The 27,789-nt window shown below is 36.2% G+C and overlaps 1 protein-coding gene across 6 annotated transcripts in view; it reads left to right on the forward strand.

The window, feature by feature from the left end:
* Positions 1 to 27,789, forward strand: part of RALYL (RALY RNA binding protein like) — a 380,979-nt gene that overhangs the window by 164,835 nt on the left and 188,355 nt on the right. For all 6 annotated transcript variants that reach the window (XM_021387920.1, XM_021387926.1, XM_021387925.1 and 3 more), the window contains one exon: positions 13,992 to 14,270. In XM_021387920.1, the coding sequence (XP_021243595.1) occupies positions 14,015 to 14,270 (256 nt within the window). In that variant the 5' untranslated portion in view covers positions 13,992 to 14,014. The remainder of the gene's footprint in view (positions 1 to 13,991; positions 14,271 to 27,789) is intronic.

The following is a 27,789-nucleotide window of genomic DNA, read 5'->3' on the forward strand; positions in this document are numbered from 1 at the left end:
TGAAAAGGAGTTGTCCTCTCAATCTTTAGTGTATGCAGGAAAAGCATTATCTTTCATAATGCCATTGTTGTTAATAACAGTGCTTTCTCCATAATTCCATTACACTTCAATTTCCAAAACCTTGTTTCTTTCAGGATCCTACATCAAAGAGATTAGAATAGGAATCGTTTCAGAATACTTCAAACCATCTTTCTTCCTAAAGCAAGGACACAACTAAACACATAGTTTCTACTGTTTTAAAGGTGTGTATCTTTTGTTCTCATAGCCACAGAAACCAGAGAGAGGAGGTGTGATACTCTTTTACAGAGTTCTAGTGGTCAAAAAAAACCCCAACAATTTAATTATAGGAGGTTTAGAATATTACATTTTTAAGGCTGTTTTGCATGGCATTTAAAATCAAACTGTAATTTAGCAGTAGTCTGAGTGAGAGGACAGATTTTTCATTTGTGGAGATCTGCCAAGTTCTGCCCCCTCTAGAAAATAGACCTTTCCTGGTGTTTTTTGTGTTGTAATTCTCTTTCCAAGACCAGATCTGAGGGTGGGAGATAATTTAACATATGAACAGATTAACAATGTTGCATTAGGTATTTTCTCATTTTTCTAGGAAAATTCTTTGAGTGATTGCCTCAGTGGCCAGAGTTTGTACAGTGCAGAAATGCTTCTAAATGTTTATGCTTTGCAAAGCAATTGTTCTTCTGGACAAGGTTATTTCAAATCTCTGAGTTAGCTATTGTAACTAGACTGCCTGTATAACTCATATCTTCAAGTAGATTAATATAACCTTTCACACTCATGTCAAGCAGACCACATGTGTAAGTTACAAACCTCAGAATTTATAGGTCAGACGGAAACAAACAAAAGGAGAACAAGAGTTTAGGCTCCATCAGACATCTTTATTCTCTGATCCTGCAGTCTACACTATATCTTATGTATTAGTCATATTATTTCAAGGTCTCTAGGCTACGACTGCTGCAAGGAAATTGAGAATTCATGCAGAACTACAAAATTTGTCTCAGTTGTGAAGATATATATATGTATACACAAAGAACTCCTAACTTATCTTGGACCAATAAGAAAGAACTTTGCCATTTCAAAATGGGCAGCTTGTTCAGGTCTACACATTTAGAAAATAGGAAAATGTATCAAGTTGTTATATTTAGTTTACCAATATGTATTCAAAAAATCATACAAATGGCTGGCTGAAATTTCCCACTCTTTCTTAAATGTGTTTCCTTACATTTATTTTTTATTACAACCTTTAAAAGAGTTTACAGAAAAAGGAATAGCTCAGTAAAAACTACTGAAAACATCTGATGAAATAACTTTTGAGAAATACGTGTGGTGAAATTTCATGCAGATCCTTCTCCAAATAATGACAATCAGCAGTTTTCTTGTGAAGACACGCTTCATTTTATAGAAGCTGATAGCACTTAATTTCATTTATGGAAATATTAAAGATAGCTCTGAAAGCCACGTATTGATTAAAATAAAGGAAAGAAGGGACTAGTAACTGTTTCGTCAAATACTGTTCCTTAAAAAGCAAGTTTTTACATAAATTGAATGTGTTCTAGCTAAAAAATTTAATTTACAGAAGTGAGAGTATTCATAGAATCATAGAATCATAGAATGGCTTGGGTTGAAAAGGACCTCAAAGATCATCGAGTCTCAACCCCCCTGCCAAGTGCAGGGTCACCAACCACTAGACCAGGCTGCCCAGAGCCACGTCCAGTCTGGCCTTGAATGCCTCCAGGGAGGGGGCATCCACAACCTCCCTGGGCAACCTGTTCCAGTGCGTCATCACCCTCTGTGAAAAACTTCCTCCTAATATCTAACCTAAATCTCCCCCGTCTCAGCTTAAAACCATTCCCCCTTGTCCTATCGCTATCCACCCTCACAAACAATTCCAACTCCTCTTCAAAATACTACTTTCACCTACTGATCTGAGGAAAGGTTGAGGGAACTGGGCTTGTTTAGTTTGGAGAAGAGAAGGCTCCGGGGAGACCTCATTGTGGCCTTCCAATACTTGAAGGGAGCGTATAAACAGGAGGGGGATCGATTGTTTGATGAAACACATGCAAAAATTGACAAGAAGTTCTTTTCTTACATGACAGTTATCGTCTCTCACTTAAATTAGATACGTAGGGTCTAGTGTTGTACTATTAAAGCAGCTATACATGTTTGAAAAGGAATAAGATACTTTTTATAAGGAATATTTACTTATTTATTTTCCACAAATAGTATAAGAATATATAATCATATTAGGAGAACAACTAGCAGTACTAATGGAAATCAAAGACTGCATGTTGTATGCATTGTGTCTGAGGAACTGAGACTTGCATGTTGAAAGACCAGTGACGGTTCATGCTCAGTGCATTTTAGTTAGAAAATAATTAGCTCTGTCAAATAATTAATATTTGTTGACAAGACCAGTATCACATGTTGTAATTATCTAGGATAGTAAGATAACACAAACTGGAAATAATCGATTTGAGCTGCCAAAACTGATCATTAAGGTAAGCAAAATATTTTTTTTAAAAAAGCAACTTTCTTCCATTTATTACATCCACACATATAATTAGCTTTATTTGCTTCTGTGGGATGTTTGTATTTCATTTTTCACTGCCATGTTTCACTGGTGTGAATGTTTTTGAACAGTTAAATATTTGAGAACTTCCAGAGAAAAGTTTGTGGAAGAAACACACTAGAAGTCAGTTGGAAGGGAGCTGTAACACTGGAAGTACCACAGCAAATTAAATCTAGATTAATTAGATCAAATTAAAGAAAATATAGAATATTTAATATTGAAAGTCAAATGCTTTAAAAGAAATGTTTTTAACTGATCTATATTTACAAGAAGAAGAAAAATCCTCTTCATGTTCTCAAATAACAAAACTTGAAATTAATTTATTCGTATTCACTTGAGGGGATAACAGAAACATCAAAAAACTCTCCCTTCAATTTATACCCTTTCCTGCCCTAGTTAAGTCAATGAAAGATTTGCTGTGGTTTAAAGCAGAGTTATGTTAATAATGAATTCTTCTAATAAGCTCATCCTTTAGACCAGAGGTTAGATATTATGACAGCAAGAGCTATAGAAAAATCTTTACAGGGTAGAAAATTTGAGGGATAAATTATTCATTGCAAGTTATTTACTCTAACTGGTTTTTACTGTGCTCCTACCAGGTGCCTTACAGCTTTATGACATGATGTAGGAGATTAAATGTAATCAATAGAATAAATTATTAAATATGAGATTCATAGGAAGGCCTCTTTACATTCAAATTTGTTCTATCTCCTTGATACAAGTGAGATAATATAAAGTATGTTTATGTAAAATATACTGGGTTTTAGTGATTTATTTTCCACTGGTGTTTCTAAAAATTCTTTGCAGGCCTGCATCTTTTGGCTTCTAATTAAATCACAGTCGACTTTACAGTTTTGAAAAATTAGTGGAAATATTTTCCCCTTTCTTTCTTTTCTTCTTCTTCTTTTTTTTTTTTTTCCTCTGTCTTTGTTTATCTGTCATGCAGAAAGAAATAGTTAAGCAGTGTATGCATAGTTTTACCACAGTCATTCTTTTCTGGTCTTAAAAAATGCTGTGCAGCTGAAAGATGGAGTGCTGTTCCTTTTGAAGTGCTTAGACAGGTAAATATTCAGTTGAATATACAGTTAAAATCCAGGGTTGTTTTTTTTTTTTTTTTTTTTTTTTTTTGCCACTGACTTTGGAATGGCCACAGTGTCACTCAGTGAAACAATAAAGTAAATTCCTGATAGGCTGATTATGCTCTCCTCAGGTGATGCTGGTCTCAGTGCTTACAAGACCACACTTGTTGAGGTGCAATATAGAATAACAGCCAGCAATATATGCTTATTTATTTATACCGCACACATATATAAATGAATCAGCCAGCATCTGGATAGACTAACATGAAGAGAAATTAAAAGCACTGTTAACAAATTGCATTTCAGTGCTTCTCTTCCAAGGTTGAGAAGGAGGAAAAGCTGTAGGAAGGACTAAGCAGACTCAAGTAAGAAATGCTGTGAATTTGCTCCTGCAGAGTGGGAAGAAGCAGGGAATATGTGTGGCAGGTGATTTATAAGTGGTGAAAATACAAGAGTCAGTTCAAGAAAAGAATGGTGTTACAGATTTTGCATGTAAATATAAATTTTCTTTTTGAGGTGTCTCTTTGTAAAAAGTTAACAAGATCCAAAAATATGAAGCCATAAACATATTCTAAGTCATTTAAGAATGCAAAGATTTGGGTCACAGATGCTGAGTTACGTGATGACAATGAAATTATTTGATATTGTCTTGGAAAATCACCATTTGCTCATCCAATTTTTGTTAGTTTTCTCACAAAATGGTGAAGATGGAAAGGAAAACATTTTGTGTGTATGTATAATGCATTTTAAAGACAAAAATGAATGTATAGTACCAGTTAGGGTTTCTCAGTGGTATACAGTATTCCTTTTAATACACTGATTAAACTGTCTGGCACATTTTTTATTGTATGGGGCATAGGATAGGAACTGTAGGAACTGTGATCTCTCAGTAACAATTACAATACAAAAGTAAGTTTCATTTAATTTCCATGTCTCAGCACAGAAATGAATAACAAATAAGTAGGTATTAAAATTATTTGTGCATTAAAAGATAAGTGCCTATTAAGTTTTTGGCATGAGAATTCCCATAGACTTAACTAGGAAGTAAATGTCAAATGTTTTTTGAAGATAATCCAGGAAGAAAGATGTAGACCCTGAAGCACCCATATTACAAAAGACTATGAAGAGGGCCTAACAACACCCTCAGGAGGCAGAGAGTACACATTCTAATTTTCAACAGCAGAGAATTGAATTAGGTTTTCCGTTGTCCCTAACCATTGAACTATCAGCTTAAAAACAGGGACAGCACTGCAGCTGAGGTTTGTGTCCTTAATAGAGACAAGAGAAAATTACTGAAATAGTCTCTACAGGCAAGACTGATCAATGAAAGTTGGTGAGTTTCAGCAGATTAAAACATATTAAATATATGAGTCTTGAAAAGTTTCAGTGATTTCTGCAGAAACTTAGATGACTTTTAAATTTCAATGTCAGAAACTGAAGTGCAGTTAAACTTAAAATGGCTGCCCGACAGAATAGAGAAAGAGGAGAAACAGTTCAACAGATAGTTTGGTATTCGTGTTTACGACATGGGAGATACCTTGGAGAATCTATGTATGTAGCTTATAAGGGCTTTGTCCATCGTTGCATCATTGTGGTGGAAAAAAGAAACTCAAGTCATATCCAAATATGAGGCTTCTCAGCAGCATCATTAGATTTGTATTCCAGTTCCATGGTATGGACAGGAAAAGAAAAGATATCACTAATCCTCAAAACAAAGTCCTAGATGTATACTTCCTATTAAACTTTGTAGTGCTGCAGCATTTATATAGTGCTTTGCATGCTTTCATTTTGTTCATGCAACAACTCACTGAGTTGGAATACCATTGTTGCCAGTTTCTGAAGAAAAAGAAGGTGGAGATATTAAGTGACTTGCATAAGGCCTCTTATCAGGCCTGTACCAGAGCTAGGATTACAGTTCGGAAGCTCTTTACTTCTTGTTTGGTATTCAGCAACCTGGACCGTGACAGTCCCCAAATCCAATTTCAAACTCTTAAAAATAGTAGAGGAAACAGAATGGAGCAAAATAATTCTTACCCACAGGAAAGTTTTTTTGGAAAGTTTTCTTGGAAGTTTCAGTGGAATAAAATTGGTCATCTATGAATCACTTATACTCATTCAACAGGAAATGCAGATGGGATGCTTCTTTAAAAAAGCAAGATGTTTGCCAAAAGAATCTTCTTCCTTTAAGAGTTATTTGAAAAATAAGTTTATATTGTCCTAACTAAGACTAATGTTATGTGTTCGAAATAACATCTTAATAAAAACAAAGAAGGTTGGGAACGATAATTTTATTGTAGGAGAAATATCTAACTATGCCACAGGTATCCTTCTTAGGTCTAATTTTACATAATAGCTTCAAATTCTAAAATGTTAAAATATTTTACTGATTAAAATGTCAGGAGATGCTGTACTTTTGAGACTGTAAACATCCTTGAAAGCAGAGAGCATAGTGAATTCTATTAGGAAATCTAGAAATATTATAATTATAGTAGGAGACTGTCTTACTTGCCAAGGCTCATTTAATCCTTGCAGTGATATGAAGCTGAAGAGAAAGCAAAAACACATAGGAAGCAACACTGCCGAATGAGACCAAAAAATCCTGGTGAACATGAGATTAGTCTGAAATGACATATGACAGTAAAAATAGCTTAGATTGTTTTTAGGCAGTCCATTGTATCATGAAGCTGCCAAGTGGAAAAAAAAAAATGACAGCAGCTCCTGAACTTGCTGTATTATTTACACAGATATGTGTTATGAGAAAGAATTATGATTCTTTTTTTAACCTAACCAATGTGATTACAGTTTGATTTTACAAAGTGATAAATAGAGAAAGCCTTGTGTTTAATAGGAAATATACATAATAGGGACAAGAAGCCCTTATCTGAGTTCATCAAAATAATTATGTTAGGGAAATGTATTTCTGTACATCATTACATAGTTACTTTCTATATTCAGAGAACTGAGAGCAAGTGAATGGCAGGGAAAATCCTCATGACTCTCTACTGGTAAATTTCATTTTTTCTCCTCATTTAGGTAGGAGAAGGGACCATCACTATGAGCCAGAGTGAGGCAGTATAAATCTATAGTTTCTGTGTACCAGAAGGAGGTAGTGCTTGGAGGTGGTGCTCCTCCTGAGATAAGATGTACAAATCTTTCAACTACTAGACAAAAATAATGTATATACAAAAACTGTTTTATGGTATTTTCTATATACTATAATTAATAGGTAGTTGCTTTATTAACAACAACAACAACAAAAGATACATTTTCTTTACCTTCCCCAGAGGCAGATTATTTGTCTTTTTTAGAAGAGTGACAACAGAAGATGAAGTGTGATCTGATATATCATTTTATTTTTCAGTCTTTCATTTTCTACAAGACGTGGCATAGTGAGTATTGATGCATTTTGTCATTTATATGGCTCCAGAAGTGCGAGCTTGAAGAGTGTGTTGTCTGTGCAATAAACATGATGCGTCAACCCGTTCTTAAAAATAATTGAAAGGAAAACTTAAAGATAAACCATGAACAAATAAATTATGTATAAGGCAGGATATCTTGGGTGGGAAGAGGGGAAGCAGATCCTTTGACTTTAATGAGGACTGGAAAAGCCCAGAATATTTTGATGTGGATTTAACTAACGATATTTGAATAATTTTTATTTTTTTTTTTGTGACCTAGATATACTAACTTATTAAAAAATGAATTTTAAGTATAAATAAGAAAGTTTTCCAAGAGAAGATATATTTCATCTGGTAACTTTTTGTATTCTCTCTTCCTTCCTTCCCACAATATCCATGATATTCTTACTTTCAATAGGTATGTAAAATGTTATAGGGATTTGTCAATGGCTGATTTTAGCTGAGGTAAAACAGTTTTTAATGAGTGCTTATTAGGGAAATTAAGATTAATACTGAATTTGCTCCTTAAAATATCAGTACCAATGCAAGATATGCTGCAAGACATTTCAGCCACAGAAGAGCACTTCCAGTGTTTAAACATCTTAAATTTGTCTGCAACAATGTAAATGTGTTAAAGTTGTCACTGCTGATAAAAAGCAATTTGAAAGGAGAGAAAATGTATCATGGCTTTACATTTTTTTTTTTCTTGATAAACATGTTAATATTTATTGATTCTTAAACCTTAAAGATTTGAAGTTCAACTATTAAAGCAAGGATTAAATCTTGACATTTACAAAAGATCCATTGTTAACTAAGTCTAAAGGTAGAGATAAATTCATTGGAACTGCCTGAGAGAACCGTGTGAATTTTAGGTCAGAGACTGTCTACTGCTATAATGCTATACTTAGTTTAAGGACTGATACCATGATCTTCATCGTTTGCCAGAATGTCCTTCTTCAGATCAAACCCTAAACAACCTAGCAATTGATCTTACAGGCTGTGCTTTTTACTATAAATACCTTGTGAATACAGCTATCACTGGACAACCAGTTGTCTCCTTATTTCTTTTTCTTTCTTGGAAGGATTTGTGTTTATCAAGTGTGTACTTTGCATTTTACCATGCAAACTTTACTATTGAAAATAGTGATAATTAAGATCTGGCATTTAATGGTCCTTAGAATAAATTGCCAATGACAAGAATTTTCATAGTTAAGAATAGTTCTCCATAGAATTATTCTTCATTTCAAGTTCTTAGGTCATCACAGAGACCTAATACAGAGTAATAATCATTTTCTGACACAGCTATTGACATCATCTCAAACTGAATTTGTGTTTGGTGGGACATAATGTTTCATTTTTCATAACATTTTATTTGTAAATATAAAGTACATGTAAATATAAAGAACAATGGTATTAAATCTCTCCATGTATAAGGTAACATGGGCGGATGTTGGTGGTATGACAATAGAGATTGAATCTTCCCTACAGTATTCCATTGAATTTCATTATCATGTGACAGATGGCAGCAGAGGGTAGTCTGACAAAATGGCATCTGACATGGAAGTACATATGAAGCAAAGGTGCACGACTGAATTCCTTCTTGAATAAAAAATGGCACCCATTCACATTCGTGACTGCCTGCCTAAACGTTTATGGAGACGAAACAGTGGATGTGATCACAGTGCGGTGGTGGGTGATGCCTTTCAGCAGGGGCAACAGCAATGTGAAAGACAAGCAGTGTTCCAAATAGACATGCACAGCTGTCACACCACGAAATGAAGAGTATCTGAAAGTATACAAGTTTATGAGAACCTACTGAACAAATACGAGGCTGAAGGTGACAGTTTCCTGGATTCCATCATTACTGGTGATGAGATGTGTGGTCACTGCTATGAGCAGGAGTCAAAACAGCAGTCCATGAAGTGCAGACATCTGAATTCCCCACAGAAGAAAAAGTTCTAGGCACAGCAGGTAAAGCGATGTGCAGCATTTTGGATAAGGAAGGCGGTGATTCCTTTGTATTTCCTGGAACAGACCATCAACTGCTACATTGTGACGCTGACTAAGCTGAAGGCTGGAACTTCCAGGCTCAAGCCAGAGAAGACAACCTTTCTTGTGCAACACAGTAATGGCAAACCCCAAACCAGTTTGAAGATCATGGAGCACATTGCCAATCTTGGCTGGACTGTTCTACCACACTCACAATACAGTCTGGATTTGACAACTTTTGACTTCCGTCTGTTTGGGCTGATGAAAGGTGGAGTGGGCAACATCTGGGCAACGTCTTCCTACTAACAGTGCCATTGTAGCAGCTGTGAAACACTGGGTCACCACTGCCGGTGCAGATTTTTACAAGTGTAGCATGCAGGCTCTTGTTCATTGATCTATCAAATAGTTACTGTGCTCATTGTGTCTGTTGTATTTTCGATGGAAATTGAATAGGCATTACTTTCAGAGTAGCTACATATTTTCAGAAAACATTTCAGTTTTTTTGAAAAAATTTCAGTATTCTTGCTTGAGTTTTTCCTCAGTAAACCCTAATAATTTCTCAAGTCACTGTGAGCAATATTTAGTTCATTCAAAATATCTAGACATTTTTTAATTTGTTTAAAGGAAGCAAATGTTTTATTTACAATTGAAATAAAATAACTCCAAGATAAAAGCACATTAATAAATAGAAGCTCCTTAAAATATTGCTTACCTTACTGAAGGCAAACTTTTTAGAAAGTGAAACTAAGTATAGATCATACTAAAATATATCTTCAAACAGTCAAATGTAAATTTCTTCTATCTCCCTTAAAGATATTTATTTGAGCTTTTTTTTTTTCTGACAGAATTATTAGAGTTTGACCTGATGAGTTTCACTCAGTCATTAATGATGAGTTGTATGACTAGATTGTTGTTAAAGTGAAGAGCTCTCAAAGTCCATTCTAACAGCTTAAGTCCTCAAGTTTCTATATATCCCAAATTATATTTCATATTGACCAAAATTCTATATTTTCAAAGCTAGATTTTACATTTTCCTGTGAAGTGTCATTAGTAATATTATAGGCAGCACTGGGAGCTGAGGACCAATAAGACTAATGGTCCCTTCTCCCCCCCAGTTCCCAAGGAAATGCCAGGGAATTACTGGGAGGTTGAATTGGACAGGTCGCCTCCTTGCCCATTGCTTCAGGTCTTGTGCTATTCCTGCATCAGAACACTGCACAGCTGTAAATGGTGCCATTGTTTTCAATATTCTGGGAATAGCCACTGTGCCCATAGGAGCAGCGTCTCCTATGAAATAAGAATTCAAGATTGAGCTTCTCATTTTATGGACTGGAGATTCAAAGCCACAAAACAATGCTTTGTCATAGTGGTATTTAACTGAAATTCATATGAAAATGCTGGAAATGTAAAGGAAGCCACCATGACTTAAAATCAGTCCCCTCTACAGCACTTCATGCTACCCGTTTAGACTTACCCAGTTTGTGTACTGTGCAATAAGAATCTCATTTTAGCCATTTACATTTTTGTGAAAGAACTAAAAAAATGTTTAAAACAGGTTTTCAAACTTTACTTTTTGAACCTGAGATCTAATTAATAATGAAAACAATGTAGTTTATAACTTCTATGTTTAAGTATGCCAGGACTTACGCTAGCTAGATCTGAGTAGAATAATTAAATCAGCTACATCATGAAACAGTATAATGAGGTGTATTTCCAGTTATGTATTATCTGTAAAGCATTCCTTAAAAGATATTTTTTGTATTATAGACGATATTTATTACCAGAAAGAATCATTGCAATGATAAGAAATCACCAAGATACCCTTAACAAGCCTTCAACAAGACTGCAAAGGAATTAGATGATTTCAGATGTTTTTCTTGCCATTTCATTTACTTCTGGGGTTATAAGAGTTGCAATTTTTGTGATGTTATTGATAGCACAGAAATTACAGATTATGCATCTATGAATATTGAATTATATGTGAGGTGTAAAACTTGCATTGTTCTTTCTCGTTGTAATGAAGATCACATGTATCTTTGATTTTTATAAAATATTCACAGTAGTACTGTATGTAACCAAGCAGTGCAATCAGATCTAAATTATTCACATTAATATTGTTCTCACCCATAGTATTCTCACCTTTTGAATTTTTGCAGCACATTTTCCTGACTTCTTATTTGCATATAAGAGAACCCACCAGAAAACTACTTTTCTTTGTGTTTGAAAAAAAATGTTATAAATTTGCATTGCAAAGAAAAACTACTATAGGAACATTCAACATCCTATTCAAATTCAGTTTAAATTAGTGAACAGCAAAACCAGGCAAAATAAAATGAGAATTTTTAGGAAGTAAAAATGAATAGTTCAGTAAATGCTATTTAAAATGGTGAAACAATAGAGGAACTACAGAGTGTAGTTCTCTGGTGTGTTGAAAACAGTTCTGATGGCAATAATTAATGAGTTTGATTGTTTATAACTTCCATGCAATTTTCTGTATGGCAGGGGATTGTCTTTAGATTTTTCCCACGTCATTTTTATTATTAGATAGTTAGTTGTCCCCAGAAGTCTCAGCTGAGATCACGACATCTTTGTATTAGGAGCTTTATAAAAATATGTGGAAAGACAGCTCTTAGCCAAAAATTCAAGTTTGAATTCTGAAAAGTGGCAAGAGAAATAGAAAGTAGTGGCTTACTGAGTGTTGTACAGCAGGTTAGTGGAGGAGAAAGATCTACAAGCCAAGTGTACTGTTTTCAAGACCAGAGGCCAGACATGGTCTCCATGACTTGATAAATGTTCAGAGAACAATAACACGATGTTATGAATAATATAATGACAACAGCTTCTTTTGCTAGATCTTCACAAACAAACACAGTGCTACTCATGAGAGATCTTCCTGAAAGAGTTGTGGTTTTTGACAACATCGGGGAATATCAGGGGTTCCTTTTTCACCAGCTACTTGACTGCTGTAGTTTTTAGCTTTGAATGCTGAACGTATATGGAGACCAAACAGTGGATATGAGCACAGTGAGGGAGTGGGTGATATGTTTCAGTTGTGTCAACAGCAGTCACCTCCTCTGTGACTTTTAAGTGCAGCAGGCAGGCTCTTGTTCATCACTGGTGAAAATGCATAGCTAATGGTGTCAAAAAATAGTGTTTTGTAGCTGAGAATTGTCTCTATCTTTGTATCTGTTATCATTTACATGAGTAACTCTGGGAGTGACCTATGTAATAAAGTTCAGGGGGTTTTGGTCAAGACAGTTTTCCTGGTTTTCTATGTTGAAGTTTGTGCATGCATACATTATCTTGTTTCCAGAATGTATTTAAAATTGTTAAATTTACAAGGAAACTTATTTTGCTTATAGTGTCTTCTCTGAATATTCTAATATAAAGTACAATGTAATATTAAGAATTTAAGGAAGTGAACGCTATCTGACTGATAGCCTCAGCTGCATGTGCTCATTTCAAAAAGCATTTTCTAGAACTCCAGAGAATTGCCCACATATCTCCATAGTGTGTTCCTATCCAAAAGGGTGTTATTTCAATCATGTGTGATGGAGACAATCAAAGTAGCAATGGCTATGGATGCAGATGGTTTGTTCACTAGAAATTGTACAGAGTTCAGTAACAATGGTTTTTTTCTTCAGTCTAGCTTAACATATGGTAGCTATTGATTTTAAATATGAAATTTCTGCTAGTTAATGTCAAGCTCTAGGTGTCCAGAATGGAGTTCATTATTCCCTTTCATCTTGAGAAAAGAACTGAGCTTTAACTGTGAGCAGTATTTAACTGGATTCTCTTCTTGCCTGAACTGTTACTGTAATATGATCAAAAGTAAGAACAGGTTAAAAAATAGTAACATAAATCTTAGCTGTAAGAGCTGGCCTATATTTGGCTGCTGTTTAAATGACCTCCTTCTTACAGAATAAGTTTTCACTCTTACAAGATATGCATATTTTTGACATGTCTGTTATCAAATATAACTAAAGAAAACCTAGCAGCCACATGAGATAATTTCTTTCATATCACTTCCATCTAAATAAATTGATGTAAATGGAAGGACCTACTGGCAGGTGGAATTTGCATACGTACTAACAAAATCAAATGCACTTCAAAAGAGTGTGAGGCTAAATGAGCAGAAAAAGTGTCTTCCATACTTTGAAAAATCTTCCCCGAAAATAATGTGGCTATTTCAATTTCAGAAATGGTAGGATTTACATGGTTTGTTACCTCAGAAAGAGAAGTAAAACAGCAACCAAACCTGTATTCATATAATTAAGGAAGTTTGTTTTCATATTTTTTGATTTTAGGAGTGTAAACCAGTTGTGCTTACCTTGTCTTTTCTCTTTTCTTTTCTTTTTTTTTTTTTCACTGTATTAATAGGGAAAATTGTTCCGATAGAAACTTATTGATTGTGATAAAGAACTATACATTACTTGTCCTACACTCCTCACAATAGTCGATATTTAACTGGTGAGAAATATGTTCTGGCTGACACTTACCAAACAAAAGCACACTAGTTATTTGTTGTTTGAGTTTGCTCTGTACATGGCCTTGAAAGTTCATTTCTTTGACATAATATAATGATTCATTCTCTTGCTTTGCAGTTTGTATATGACTAGGTACTTAAAAAGTCAATATTGAATTTCCAAGCACAAATCCACATACGATTACAGCAGAGCTCCACTATCAGAGTGTTATGTTAAGAAATGTATTGGTATGTTTGATATCTATAAAGATGTGAAGTTATAATTTGGCTTATTATCAAGATTTTAATATGTATTACTTTGGTTTTGTTGATAATCATTTTTTAGAATGTATAACTCTTCTGAGTCTAGATGCACTCTAAGTGAAAAACAAAAAAGTGAATTATTGCTGGAAGAATCATCAAACCAGGAGTAACTGTATGTTATGAAACATAATTCTCTTTGTTCTTTATTTAAGGGTTAAAGCCAAGTGATCCAGCCATGACCGGCAAAACACAGACCAGCAACGTCACCAATAAGAATGACCCGAAGTCCATCAACTCTAGAGTCTTCATCGGCAATCTGAACACAGCCATTGTCAAAAAAGGTGACATCGAAGCAATCTTTGCAAAGTATGGGAAAATAGTTGGCTGCTCTGTGCACAAAGGTTATGCATTTGTACAGTACATGAGCGAGAGACATGCCAGGGCTGCAGTGGCAGGAGAGAATGCCAGGATCATCGCAGGGCAGCCACTAGGTAAGTGCTTCCTCACATCACTCAAATACTGTTTTCTCTTTCCTTTCTATGTTATCTGCTGCTGTTACCTTAGAGATTAGTAAGTTTGTTTTACCACTGTTCCCTCTAAGTGTATTTTCAGTGTGTTGGGTCTGGCAGAATTTTGGAAGTACTACATGTTACCTAGATACTAGTTTTGATTGTTTTGAGTGTTTGTAATTCTCTATGTGAACCCACTGCAGAGAACATGATTAATTAGGTGAAGAAAATACAAGTATTTTCTCTTAAGCTCTACTAGTAAATTTAATGTGATATAATAAGTCTTGACTAATAGGTGTGGCTATTTTGCCTTTAATGAATCTAAAATAACATCCAGTCCAGTGGTGTGCCAGATTTTAGACAGAAGCAAAAGAATGAGTTTTGTTAGTCCTTGAAATTGTACCAAATGAAACTGTAATGTAGTTACTTGTTTAGACAAGTTTATTACAAAAATCTCAGGTTGAAGTTATTCCCACATAATGTTGTAGATACCGTTCCTTTGAATTACAAACTAAAAAAAGTGTAGCATTTTTATTTTCTAGTACTTTGTCTTGAATATTTGTGTATTTCTGTATTTTCTTATTTGTCGTGGTTTAATCTGACAGGTGGCTCAGCATCAGCTCACTCTCCCCTTTCCCAGTGGGAAGGGGAAGATAATCGGGGAAAAAAAAAAAAGCAGAACTTGTGGGTTGAGATAAAATGATTTACTAAGAGAAAATGAAAAGAATAATAGTTATGACTACACACACACATATATATAAAAATTTATATAACAAGTGATGCACAAGCAATTGCACACCACCTCCCGACCAGTTCCCAGCTCATCTCCTGTGCAGGGGGTGGTGCACAAATGGCCTTGGCTCTGTACAACATTGCTTAGCAGCAAGTATAAAGAACAGTGTGTTAGCAACATTGTTTTTCTCCTAGAACCAAAAACACAGCATCATACCAGACTCTCTGAAGTAAAGGATTCCATCCCAGCTGAAACTATGACATTACTGAAACCTGTTATCTTTGAAAGCTATTTGCATTTAGATATGGAGGCTGGCAATGATGAAATCAGTACAGTACTAACCCCACTATCACATGTATAGTACTTATGGACATATGGATGTACTTCATTAGACATCTGATATATTGCTCAAATCAAACCCATATATGTAATGGTTATGCCAGGAAAAGGTGACGTGAAACTAGTTCTTTGGCTGTAACAAGTCATAAAGAATGGACATGGCTTATTCATTTTCAGTTTCTCAGACAGTGGAAATCTTTATTTCTGATTATTTGTACTTTATTTCTGATTATTTGTAGAAACTGAGGTATTTGTGTTAGGTATGTTGTTATTTTGTCACAGTTGCTAAACAGTAATTTTAAATTTTATAACCCCTGTGTTTTTTGGGTTAAAAAAAAAAACTGATTAAAAAATTCAATTACATTTTAGGGGTGATTATTGCTTTTTTAGGAGAAGTTATATATATGAGTGAAATAAAAGAACTCAAGTGAAAAAAACAAGGCTGCAAAGTCAGTCTGTGAGATGGCATTATTAGAAGATGTTTCCTGGAGCCGTAGTCTCCAAGCAATAGGCCATGTAATGCCATCAGTGCATTATTTACAGCTCCTTGCACACTGGTCTGACCAGATTTTTTAAACTGTGTTTTCCTAAGGCAATAAATCTGTTATTACTATGACTGCTGTTGTTAGTCTCTTTTAGCCTTTCTTGTGGAGTCTATAATATGCCAAGTGCTTTGTGGAAGGTGCTCTTCCCCTACTCAAAGTACTTTTGTGCTTTGGACAAAAGACAGGTGGACTTGGTGTAAAGGAAATTAAGGGATCGTCAATTCTTGGACTATGCAAACCCTTTCATAATAATGGAAATTTTATCCAGTACTAAGTTAAATATGTATAATATTAAAATGTTTTGGTTATTCTGCCAAGTTATGTGATGGCATATTTCATTCTTCAATTCCTGAAATATCAAGGAATATAATGAGTAAGCCAGGTGAAATTTTATTGTAACTTTAGCAGGCCTGAACTATATTGTCTATACAAGAAATATAGTTGTCATTGGTATTTTTGACAAAGGAAATGATTTTGTAAAAGTGATACTCCTTGTTAGACAAACTACTTCTATGAATTCTTTTTATTGGCAATAGGCATTAACAGTTGCCTCAAAACAGTGAGGAGCTAATAGATAAAATTTGCTTGGCATTATGAACAAGAATAATAATTTATGTGGAAACTGTTCTTTTGAATGGAAGGAAGTAGCAGGTGGACACATTACTGTGAAATTACTTGATAATTTACAGATGAAAGAAGACAGCTCTACATCCTGAGAGCCTTACATTCTGAGGAAAACATTATTTTATATCAGTAGTCAAGATATGGTAAGGGGACAAGAAAAGCCTTTTATAGATGTACAGATAAACTTTATTAACATAGGTAGATTTTATTTTAAATGGATTTAGAGTATATTAATGATATAATGAGGGCAGGATGGTCATCAGTTGTCAAAAGCTGTTTGAAAAAAATGAATATTTGAAGATTATCCCACAGTATATGCCTGATAGAAGCTAGTACTCAAGTACCTCACAGAAGAAAGAATAATTTTGACTGTATTATGAATTTACATCAGTTCTTTCATATTTTATGGCAAATTATCAATTACAGTTAGTTCCTATCTTCCATAAAGTCATGCCATTCAAAACCGTGATGTTATTTATAGCAGCTTTAGCAGTGTTAGCCAGAAATTGTTTTTGTGTTTGTAACTGAAGTGAAAAATTAATCTCTAATTTAACAATTAAACAATTGTTAACAATTGTTAACAATTAAACAAGTTAAACAATTCATTGATAATGATGCACTTCCAATCCAGTTTTAGGCAAAGGAACTGCATGAATGTACATTAGAGTCCTGTCTAAATATGTCTTCTAAGGTGGGCTTCCAAAGTGTTAGGCTTCATATTTGGCTTACAAGTACATGACAAGTTGTTTTTTTAAAAAAATTCCTTACAAGTACAAATCTAAAGCATTGACCAGCTTTTGTCTGGGTCATTGTCATTGGCCTGCTCATCTCCTCATACAACTCTCACTTTCTACCGATATGCTTGGTAACCAGAGCTGTGTAATGGCTATTCCATGGATATTGCTTCAGGGAAGTGGAATTCATGAGCTATGTGGTTCTTTCCAAGATTTCTGATCCAAGAAGTACAACATGCATGGAAAATCCATGAGAAAGGGACCTTAAAGTACTTATCATGAAGTTCATGCACTTTCTGGAAGTGATATTAAGCATTCAAGGGTATAGCACTTTTTCCTGACATATAGCAAGACAGGGACTTGTCAGTATTAGGCACAGGAGTCTGTTTCACAATGATAAGTTTGTGAATTCCTTCATGCTGGAGCCAAGAAGGTGTTCAGATTAGTATAAAAACTGCAAATTATGTTCTCAGTTGTGGCAACACACCCACAAAATCTATTCTGCTGTAAACACTTCAAAAGTTTTTATCTATTTAAACATATCTTCAAGTTACCTCTTTGCCACATGGGGCAGAGAGATAGTGTGAGCAGGAATTATTCTGAAGAAGTACCATGTTTCTCCCATTACCTCTACACATCTATGGTAAGAGGATGACTAGTGACCTGCTTGCTCCAAAGAAAAATCTTCCACGTGGAGAGGAATAACTGCACACATCAGTACAAGTTAGGGTCTGACTTGCTGAGGAGGAGCTCTACAGAGACGGACTTCGGTGTCCTGGTGGACAACACATTGGCCATGAGCCAGCAGTGTGCCCTCGTGGCCAAGAAGGCCAATGGTATCCTGGGGTGCATTGAAAAGAGTGTGGCCAGCAGGTCGAGTGAGGTGATCCTCCCCCTCTACTCTGTCCTGGTGAAGTCAGATCCAGAGTGCTGTGTTGAATTCTGGGCTCCCCATTTCAAGAAAGACAGGAAATTTCCATGGAGTCCAATGGAGGGCCACAAAGATGATTAGGGACTTGGAGTATCTCCCTTGTGAGGAAAAGCTGAGAGACTTGAAGCTGTTCAGTCTGGAGCAGAGAAGACTGAAGGGGGATCTTATTAATGCTTGTAAAAATCTAATGGACAGGAGTCAAATGCATGGGCCCAGGCTCTTTTTGATGGTGCCCAGCGACAGAACATGGGCAATGAATGGGCACAAACTGGAACATGGGAAGTTCCATATGAATATGAGGAAAAACTTCTTTATTGTAAAGATGACAGAGTACTGGAGCAAGCTGTCCAGAGAGACTGTGGATATTCAAAAGCCTCCTGGACACTTTCCCATGCAATCTACTCTTGAGAACCTATGTTAGTAGGCGATCTCCAGGGGTCTCCTCCAACCCCTGTGATTCTGTAATTCTGTGATCATAATGTACATAGTGTATATATTGTACACAATGTCTCTTTGATTAGTTTATAGTTCGTAGACTTATACTTCATCATTATATGGCACATTTGTTTCCTTATTCACACACATTTTTTCACACTTTAATGACAGAACAAATTTTTTATTTAGACCAGAATAAGTGCCAAGCCACCTTCATAGGCTCCATGAGAAAGCAAATTAAATACTCACTGGCTTGGTAGCTTTTTTCTCTGCTGTTGCTGTTTTTAAATCACTATAGAGTATCATTTTCAAATGCTGAGAAAAAGGGAACAGCTTATTGTGTCAAGAGTGTGAAAGACACTGTAGTTCTTCAGTTGATGCCCTTTTTAAATAATAAATTAGTTCCAATGTAACTTCAATCCTGTTTTGTTGCTGTAAGTATTATTCACGTATGTCTGCCTTCAGGTCTAAATTAGATGCAGTCTCCAAGTGAGCATATACTGACATATAGCCTCGGGTAAGATGGTGGTTTCAGATAATTATTTTGGGTGATATACTCTATTGCACATTCTTCTGAGAAGCGCAGAAGTCCCACAGGGGCTTTCTAAATGATGACTACCCAGTAGAAAATATCCAAGGAGGAGAGAAGGTAATAAAGAGAGCCTTTAGAGAGACGTGACATATACCTTTGTTGTAAATGGAATTGATGTGACAATAGGGCTATTTTTCCTTTTGTTTCCCTTGTTTCTACTCAAAACAGATCTTCCCTATAATTGTAATGTCTTGCAACACTGAAGAGCTTAACTAAGTATTTGTAGAACTGGGACTTTTCAGAGTGAAGCAACTCTTTATTTCAATCTGAAGTTCCAGACAACATTAATTATGTCAAGAATGTTTACATGCAGAAAGAATAAATACTTACACTTCTCTAGTAAACTCATTTGTTCAATAATTAACTTTGGCTTGAAAATTGACAATTATTCAAATTTATTTAGTGACTAAACTTTCTTTAGATAGAAAATTCAAAATTGAATTAGTGATTGTTCAGTTTTAACTTTGTCATCATCTTTCAGTCAGTAGCATGCAAGTACAGCAATCCTACAAGACTTCATTGGTACAACTATAACTCATGATTTATGGAAACAATCCTGTTACTTACTTGTCTCCAGCTATCATAACAGTAGGATATAGTTGTGTGAGTGTAGACTATTTCCTCATCATCCAGCCCTCAGGCATGAGCAGACTATTACAGAACTTCTAAAAAATTATCACTCTTCCACAACTTAGTTCAAAGGTTAGATTTTACCCACTAGAATTGTCTTTTCAACCTCATTTTCAATCTCTTCCCATATTTGGGAACAGGCGTGATCCTTTCTCAGCTTATTCCTGTATGCAGAACAGGGACCCTGCCTAAATCAGTAGGTTTCCACCTTCTTGATGCCTACTCATGCCCTTGTGGTACATAACAACTGACATTAATACGAAGTCTCACTGTAGAGTATAATGGATAATCACTGATCATTGCTTGTGGGGGTCTTCTGATAATGGACAATTTCTATATGTCCATTCTCACTGCACATTTTGATCTCACTGAATACTTAACAACGTGTCATAGTTTTATGATTTTTGTTATTGGTATTCCACATCGTAACATCATGTAGTGTACTGGGAGTTAAAGAGTTAATGCTCCAGTTCCATCGATTGTCAATATTTCCAAGTACCTTTTTCAGAAGAGAAAGAATGAACTACATATCCCAGAAGATTTCACTGTTCTGTTTCCATTTTCAGTTCAGAGGGAAAGATAAAACTGTTTGGGAGTCATTTTTCTGCTTGTCTCTACATTTTGTACTTCCTAGCCATCTCGCCTTCAGCATTAAGGCCTTCAGTTTTTGGACACTCTCTCTCACTTTATTGGATTTATTAGCTTCAGTACCAATTATATTGTATTATATTGTGTTATCTCACATTCCACTATCATATTTATCATATCATATCATATCATATCATATCATATCATATCATATCATATCATATCATAGAATGGCCTGGGTTGAAAAAGTCCTCAAAGATCGTCTAGTTTCAACCCCCTACTGTGTGCAGGGTCACCAACCACTAGACCATGCTGCCCAGAGCCACGCCCAATTTAGTAAATTAGTTTTCTCCCTTAGCTTGTTGCCACTGTTTTGTTTTTAGGCCTATCTCCCTACCTTTTCCCTACCCCTTTCCCTCTCTTCTGGAGCAGGAGTCTGTGGGTCCCTCCACCCCATTAGTCGCAGAACCAGGTGGAATTGGGCCAGCACCATGACACACTATATACATTTTATTGTTACATCAGTAAAGTTCATTGTGACTATAGTCCTCAGCCACAACTATGTTAACAGTGGTGCAATCCAACTGACTTTCTTTATGTTCTTGAACCCAAAAAGATGGTTAACCCTAGTCATCTCTCCACAGTCCTATTAGATTGATTGATTGATTTTTTTTGTTTTGTTTTAATCAATCTTCTCATCCTTCCTGTAGTAACACTGATGTGAACGATTTCAGGTGCTATCCATGCATATAAAGCAACTCATATAAAAGAAAGAAGAGTTATTTTTAACAATCATCAATCAGCTGTTCAGGGTAGGACATCATTGCACAATATATGCCTTTTTCCAGAAGGGCAAACTGAATGTTTCATCATGTAATTAAATCCATATCTTAGCTGAATGAGCCACTCACATAGGCTGACAATAGCTAGAATGAGAATGAGTGAGTTTTACTCCTGATATGTAACAAAATACTCTGTTTCACTCTTTCCAGGACTTGATCACTTGGAGTAATTATGAAAACCAAAACTCCAATTTAGATCTGACATTCTGGCAGAACTAAAACTTTCGTATGTTCAGAAAAGTACGAAGTACATACTGAGAAATAAGTTGTAGCTATCAGGTGAACCCATGCGAGAATATCTTGACTTTTCATTGTTTTAAATCTTCTGTGAAATTCTTCATGTATTGCTAAACTATAATAAATACAGAGTTGTGCCTGTCACAAATTTTTGTGTTCTGAATAATGCTTGTTTGCATTAATAATGATTACTTGCCATCAGCAAATGTTCTTATAAGAAAAGCTTCCTATCAATATAGTATATGTATATAATACATTATATACATTGGACTATGTCTTTTTCATCCTTAAAATCGTGGTCAGCATGCTATTACAAGATCTTTCTTTGTCCTTGTCTGCTGCTTGATGTGTGTGTAACATAGAAATTTGTCTGCATTAAATGCTACTTCCCTAGTCGGATCACCACTGGGTTTCATAAAAAGCTACACTTTTAATCTCTTACATGCACTTGCAAAAAATATGTACTTGTTCATGAATCTATCAGACATATCCATTGTAATCCCATAAATACTTTTACAAAATCTTTAGCCAGCATTGCCTTGAAGTTTCCAGTACTTCAGCATTTACTCCTCATGTACCTTGATGAAATTTGTTCTGTATTTCATTCTGAACTGTCATAATATCATGCAAAGATAAAATTGCTGTCATAATAGGCTCTTTCATAGGATTTTTTTTAGCGTCTCATGTGGGATGTACTATATAAATACAAGAATTATCTCTAGAATACTCTGCAACTTTTGTTGTTTTAGTCTGAGGAGGTTTCATGATTTCTACAACTTCATATTTTTGCTTAATCTAGGTTGGTTCAACTTAAACTCAGTTCAATTCCTTCACTTCAAATAGAAACATTTAGTCTGATACTTTCTTCTTGATTATTTGACAATACTTTCTTCAGTAGCTGACCAAGAACCACCTGTGTTGGTGCCTCTAATATCGTATCACCTGGTGCTTATCATATCTCCACATTTTCTCATTCTTTTGGCACATGGAAATATTTTTATCTGCTCAAGGATGTACAGGAAATATACAAGTCATATGATTTATCATCTAAATCTGCCTCATTAATATTTACCTTTCTAATCTGCAATTGGAAGTATGTTTGTTTTTTTATCAGGTATTCAGAATATTAAGGATGACAGAAGAGAGTAATGCTATTATATATTGTATATTGTGGAATCCAGGTAAATCCCAGCCTTGCTATTTGTCTTCTATACTATAGTTGTTAACTCCATGAAATAGATTCCCCTCCCAGTATCACATAGCCATTTGGAGGAGAAAGTATAGCTACTAATATTCCTCCCACAAGACTACCAGTGTAGCAAAAAAAAAAAAAAAGTGCTTAACCTGATAATAGTCTCAGTTTGTGGAGTCAGAAAATTTGTGTGATGAACTTTTAGGATCACTCTCTTTCTTTCTCTTCTTAACAGCAAGGTCAGCTAAAATGCAAGTATTCTTAACTGAGATGAGAAATGCTTGTGAAGGTGTATTTGCTGTCTCAGATTTCATTTCATGTCTTAAGTCTATTTTCCTTTCACAACTAAGGAAAACACAGTAGAGGTATTCTGTTTCTTTCTCATATAGGGGAAAAAGTTAATACTAACATCTTAGTAAAAATCCAATTATTTTTCAACACTTAATAAAGACAAAGTAAAATTCAAAGTCAAAAAGAGAGACTGACAAATGAAGTGCTCAAATTCTATACTACTACTCCTCCTTCCCCTGAAACAAACTTTAGTTCTTAATCATTACAACTGTTTAACTGACCAACTTTAGCCTCTTCTAGAAAATTGATAGCAGTTCAAGCAGACTGTTTGCAGGTTGATTTGTTTGTTTTCATGTCAGGACTTGTAATTTCAAAAGGCCAACTGAAAAACAAGTAGGGTGGTTTTTTTTAGTATAAAGTTTGATATTTTCAAATCTGTTCTAAATTGTATAAAGATCCTCTATAACTTGCAGAATACCTTGCACTGCTTACAAAATGTTAATGTACCTATAAGACACTGCCCATGTTCAAATCTAGACAGGAATTTCTAATTTGACATAAGTATAGGCACATGAGTCCAGGCCTTTGTCCTGTCAGGTAGTAGGGAGCTGAAAACATACGCCAGCTTGATGACAAGCTGGTTAACTTAGCTATCTTTATGCCCCACATTAATGCACAGCAACGTCTCTGCTAGCACAAGAAAGATCTCACTCACTTCAGTATTTTATGACATTTTTGCAGTCTAGTTCTGTTCCTTGTTTATCTAGTCTTCTTCCCCATGTGAGTGCTCACTGGTATGATATTGTTCAAACACTTTTGTGATGATCATAGTTGTTCCTAAGCATTGTTAAAATCTCATTGAAAAGAGATGATTTCAAATTGGCTGCTGTGGTAATTTGCTGCAGACATCTGTACCGCTTCTCCTACTACTTGCAGTTAAATGGAAAATTCTAAGTCTCTTGTGCTTCCTTTCATTTTGCTCCTGATGCTTCATACAAATACAAAAGCGAAAGGAACAGAACTTTGGTAAGTTTGAAGTGTAGTAGTAACTTCCAAGTTTTTTGTTTGGAAGGTATATAATGTTTTTTAATTTTACTACTATATTAAGTTTTCTTCGTGAAATTTGTGTTTGTTTAATTAGTCTTTCAGGCAAGAAACACAAACTTTGTATAAAAATAGCAAGTTTGAAACAAGCAAATTTTAAAGTAGCTACTAAATTACAGCAAAACCCTTGCTTGACAAAATCTGAAGCAGTTTCAGGAGGTGATTCACTTCTCTCAGCTGTACTCTATGTGATAAAACAACATCCCAAGTTTTTTTTCTGTTTTCTATTATTTGCTCAGCAAGATTTTATCTCTTGATCTAATCCTGTTGTAAAATTGTTTAATTATAGAACAATTTAGTCTGGAAAGGGACCATATTTAGTTCAACTTCTTGCTTAAAGCAGGGCTGTTCAGGCTGTTTTTTTAGCCACTCTGTCATTCTCTCATGCAGTCTGCATCTCCTAGTCTTTGGCTGCAAGGGTATTATGGCAGATCTTGTAAAGTACCTTGTTGAAGTCAAGGTGAAGGTTTCAGTCTGGAGAAGAGGAGGCTCAGGGGGGACCTTATCACTCTCTATAACTACCTGAAGGGAGGTTGTAGTGAGCTGGGGGTCGGCCTCTTCTCTCTTGTAACTAGTGACAGGACGAGGGGGAATGGCTTCAAGTTGCGCCAGGGGAGATTTAGGCTGGACATTAGGAAACACTACTTTTCTGAAAGAGTGGTCAGGTGCTGGAATGGGCTGCCCAGGGAGGTGGTGGTGTCACCGTCCCTGGAGGTGTTCAAGAAACGTTTAGATGTTGTGTTGAGAGACATGGTTTGGTGGGGTTATTGTTGGTAGGTGGATAGTTGGACTAGGTGATCTTGTAGGTCTTTTCCAACCTAGCTAATTCTATGATTCTATGAAGAGCATTTATGCTATGTCTTCCCCCATCCAGTCAGCCAGTCATCTCAACATAGAAAGTTCATCATTTTGGTCAGGCATTATTTACCCCACTAAATCTGCTGGCTTCTCATAGTTATCATTACCTTCATATACAAGAAGTTGACATATATATGGTTGGAGCAGTGACAGATTCATTGTCTTGCTTCAAAGTGCATGTATCAGGCAGAGAACTACCACATGGGGACCTCCAGAAACCCTTCAGTACTTGATCTTCTTATAGTCCCTTTTTCACTTGGACATTTTACAAGTTCTGCCTCTTTGATAACTTAACTTAGGCTTGTAAGGAGGATCTGGGGAGCTACAGGCCCATTAGCTAGGAAAGGCTATGGAGCAGATCATCTTGAGTGAGATGACATGGCCTGTGTGAGACAGTCAGGGGATCTGGCCCAGCCAACACGGTTTCATGAAAGGGAAGTTCTGCTTGGCCAACCTGATCTCTTACTATGATCAAGTGACCCACCTGGTGGATAAGGGAAAGGCTGTTGACGTAGTCTACCTAGACTTCAGCAAAGCCTTTGACACTGTCTCCCACTGTATTCTCCTAAAGAAACTGGCAACTTGTGGCTTGGACAGGTACACTCTTTGCTGGGGTAAAGAACTGGCTGGAGGGCCAGGCACAGAGAGTGGTGGTGGAGTTAAATCCAGCTGGTGACCGGTCACGAGTGATGTTCCTCAGGGGTCGGTATTGAGGCCTGTCTTCTTAAATACCTTTATTGATGACCTAGACGAGGGGATTGAGTGCATCCTCAGTAAGTTTTCAGATGACACCAAGCTGGGAGGAACAGTCAATCTGCCTGGGAGTACAAAGGTCTACAGAGGGGTCTGGACAGGCTGGATTGCTGGGCTGAAGCCAGTGGGATAAAATTCAACAAGACCAAGTGCCAGGTCCTGCAGTTTGACCGCAACTACTCCAGGCAGTGCTGCAGGCATGGGACAGAGTGGCTGGAAAACTGTGTGGAAGAAATGGACCTGGGGATGTTGGTTAATGCTCAGCTAAATGGGAGCCAGAAGTGTGCCCAGGTGGCCAAGAAGGCCAATGGCATCCTGGCTTGTATCAGAAATAGTGCCGCCAGTGGGAGCAGGGAAGTGATTGTTCCTCTCTACTCAGCACTAGTGAGGTTGCACCTTGAGCACTATGTTCAGTTTCTGGCCCCTCACTACAACACAGACATTGAGGCCCGGGGGCATGTTCAGAGATGGGCAACGAAGCTGGTGAGGGGTCTGGAGCACAAGTCTTAGGAGGAGCAGCTGAAGGAACTGGATTGTTTAGTCTGGAGAAGAGCAGGCTCAGGAGAGACATTATCGCTCTCTACAACTACCTGAAGGAAGGTTGTGGTGAGATGGAGATGGCTTCTTCTCCTGCGTAATTAGCAACAGAACTAGAGGGAACAGCCTCATGTTGTGCCAGAGAAGATTCAGGTTGTGCATTCCAAAAAATTTCTTCTCCAAAAGAGTGGTTGGGCACTGGAATGGGCTGCCTAGGGAAAAGGTTGAGTCACCATCCCTGGAGGTGTTCAAGAAGCGTTAAGATATTGTACTAAGGGACATGGTTTAGCCAGGAAATATTGGCGGTAGGTGGACAGCTGGACTGGATAATCTTGGAGGTCTTTTCCAACCTTGGTGATTCTGTGATTCTATAATCTCCTACCCAAGAAGTGTCTGTCTCTGTCTGCGCCTAACCCATTGTTCCTGGTTTTCACTTCATAGATGTATATGGCATTTATTACATCCTGGAAATGTTTCCCTCATTCAAAAATTCTGTTAAGTTTGTACTACTGCTAAAGCGAGAATCATTGGCTATGGACAGGGAAACAAATATCTAGGGTAGGATAAAGTTTTTAAAAATTGAATTCCTTTTCTTAAAATGCGTTTTAAAATCACAAAGGTTTGTTTAGACCAACAAATAGGATACTTCAAACAAATGTGGCTTTAGAAATTCAGGAAAGAAATCTAAAAATTTTTTTTGTTTGTTTCTTTTTACATATCTTGTATAATTTGTTTACGTAAAAAAAATGGGACAAAATATTATTCTAGAGCAACATGGAGTCACTTCTAACAAACACATCTAGCATTAAAATTACTATTTGCCTTTGCCCGGCTTTAAAAATTAAGCTTGGTGCTAAATAATCTTGTTGCAGTTCCAGCAATTGCCGATGTTTGACAGGTTCTAGTTTTGGTTTGACACAGCAAAGAAATGCGACATCTGTGTAAATAAATCCAGATCTTTGTCTTAGGTAAATTATTGAAGTCATAAGAGTGCAGCAGCTTATTTTGGTTTGGTTTTAAGTACACATGATTATAAAATATATTATTCTAAATTTCATTGAAATCATTCTATTATTCTGAATATGATTATTAAACAAAAAATATTAGCAAAGCTTTAACATGGCAACTGATTTCCTATCTAAACCATTGTCTTGCTCCAATTATCAGGGTGAGAGGAGGTTCTTTGTTGTATCTATACCTGACGTGAGATTAAGAAACAATGGTTCAAATGTTGGTCTGACCAGTTTATTACAAATCCTAGGCAATCAGGGAGATGGAGAGGGGAAGGCCAGCAATTATTACAAATTAGGATGATGGGGAAGGGAAAGCAGGCAATAGGAAAAGACCAAGAATTATGTAAATCAAGGATAGTCACCACCAAATATCCAGCAGCGTCCCATTGCACACCATTCCAGCAGGTCTCAGGTAGCAGGCCCAGGAGAGTCTGGCAGCAGGAAGGTATCACATCATAAGGCATCTGATGTCAGACACAACCTCTTGGTTGTAGGTCCCTTTTTTTATCCTCTTCTTCTGCCA

Source organism: Numida meleagris, chromosome 2 (genome assembly GCF_002078875.1).
Source record: "Numida meleagris isolate 19003 breed g44 Domestic line chromosome 2, NumMel1.0, whole genome shotgun sequence".
Classification (NCBI taxonomy): Eukaryota; Metazoa; Chordata; class Aves; order Galliformes; family Numididae; genus Numida; species Numida meleagris.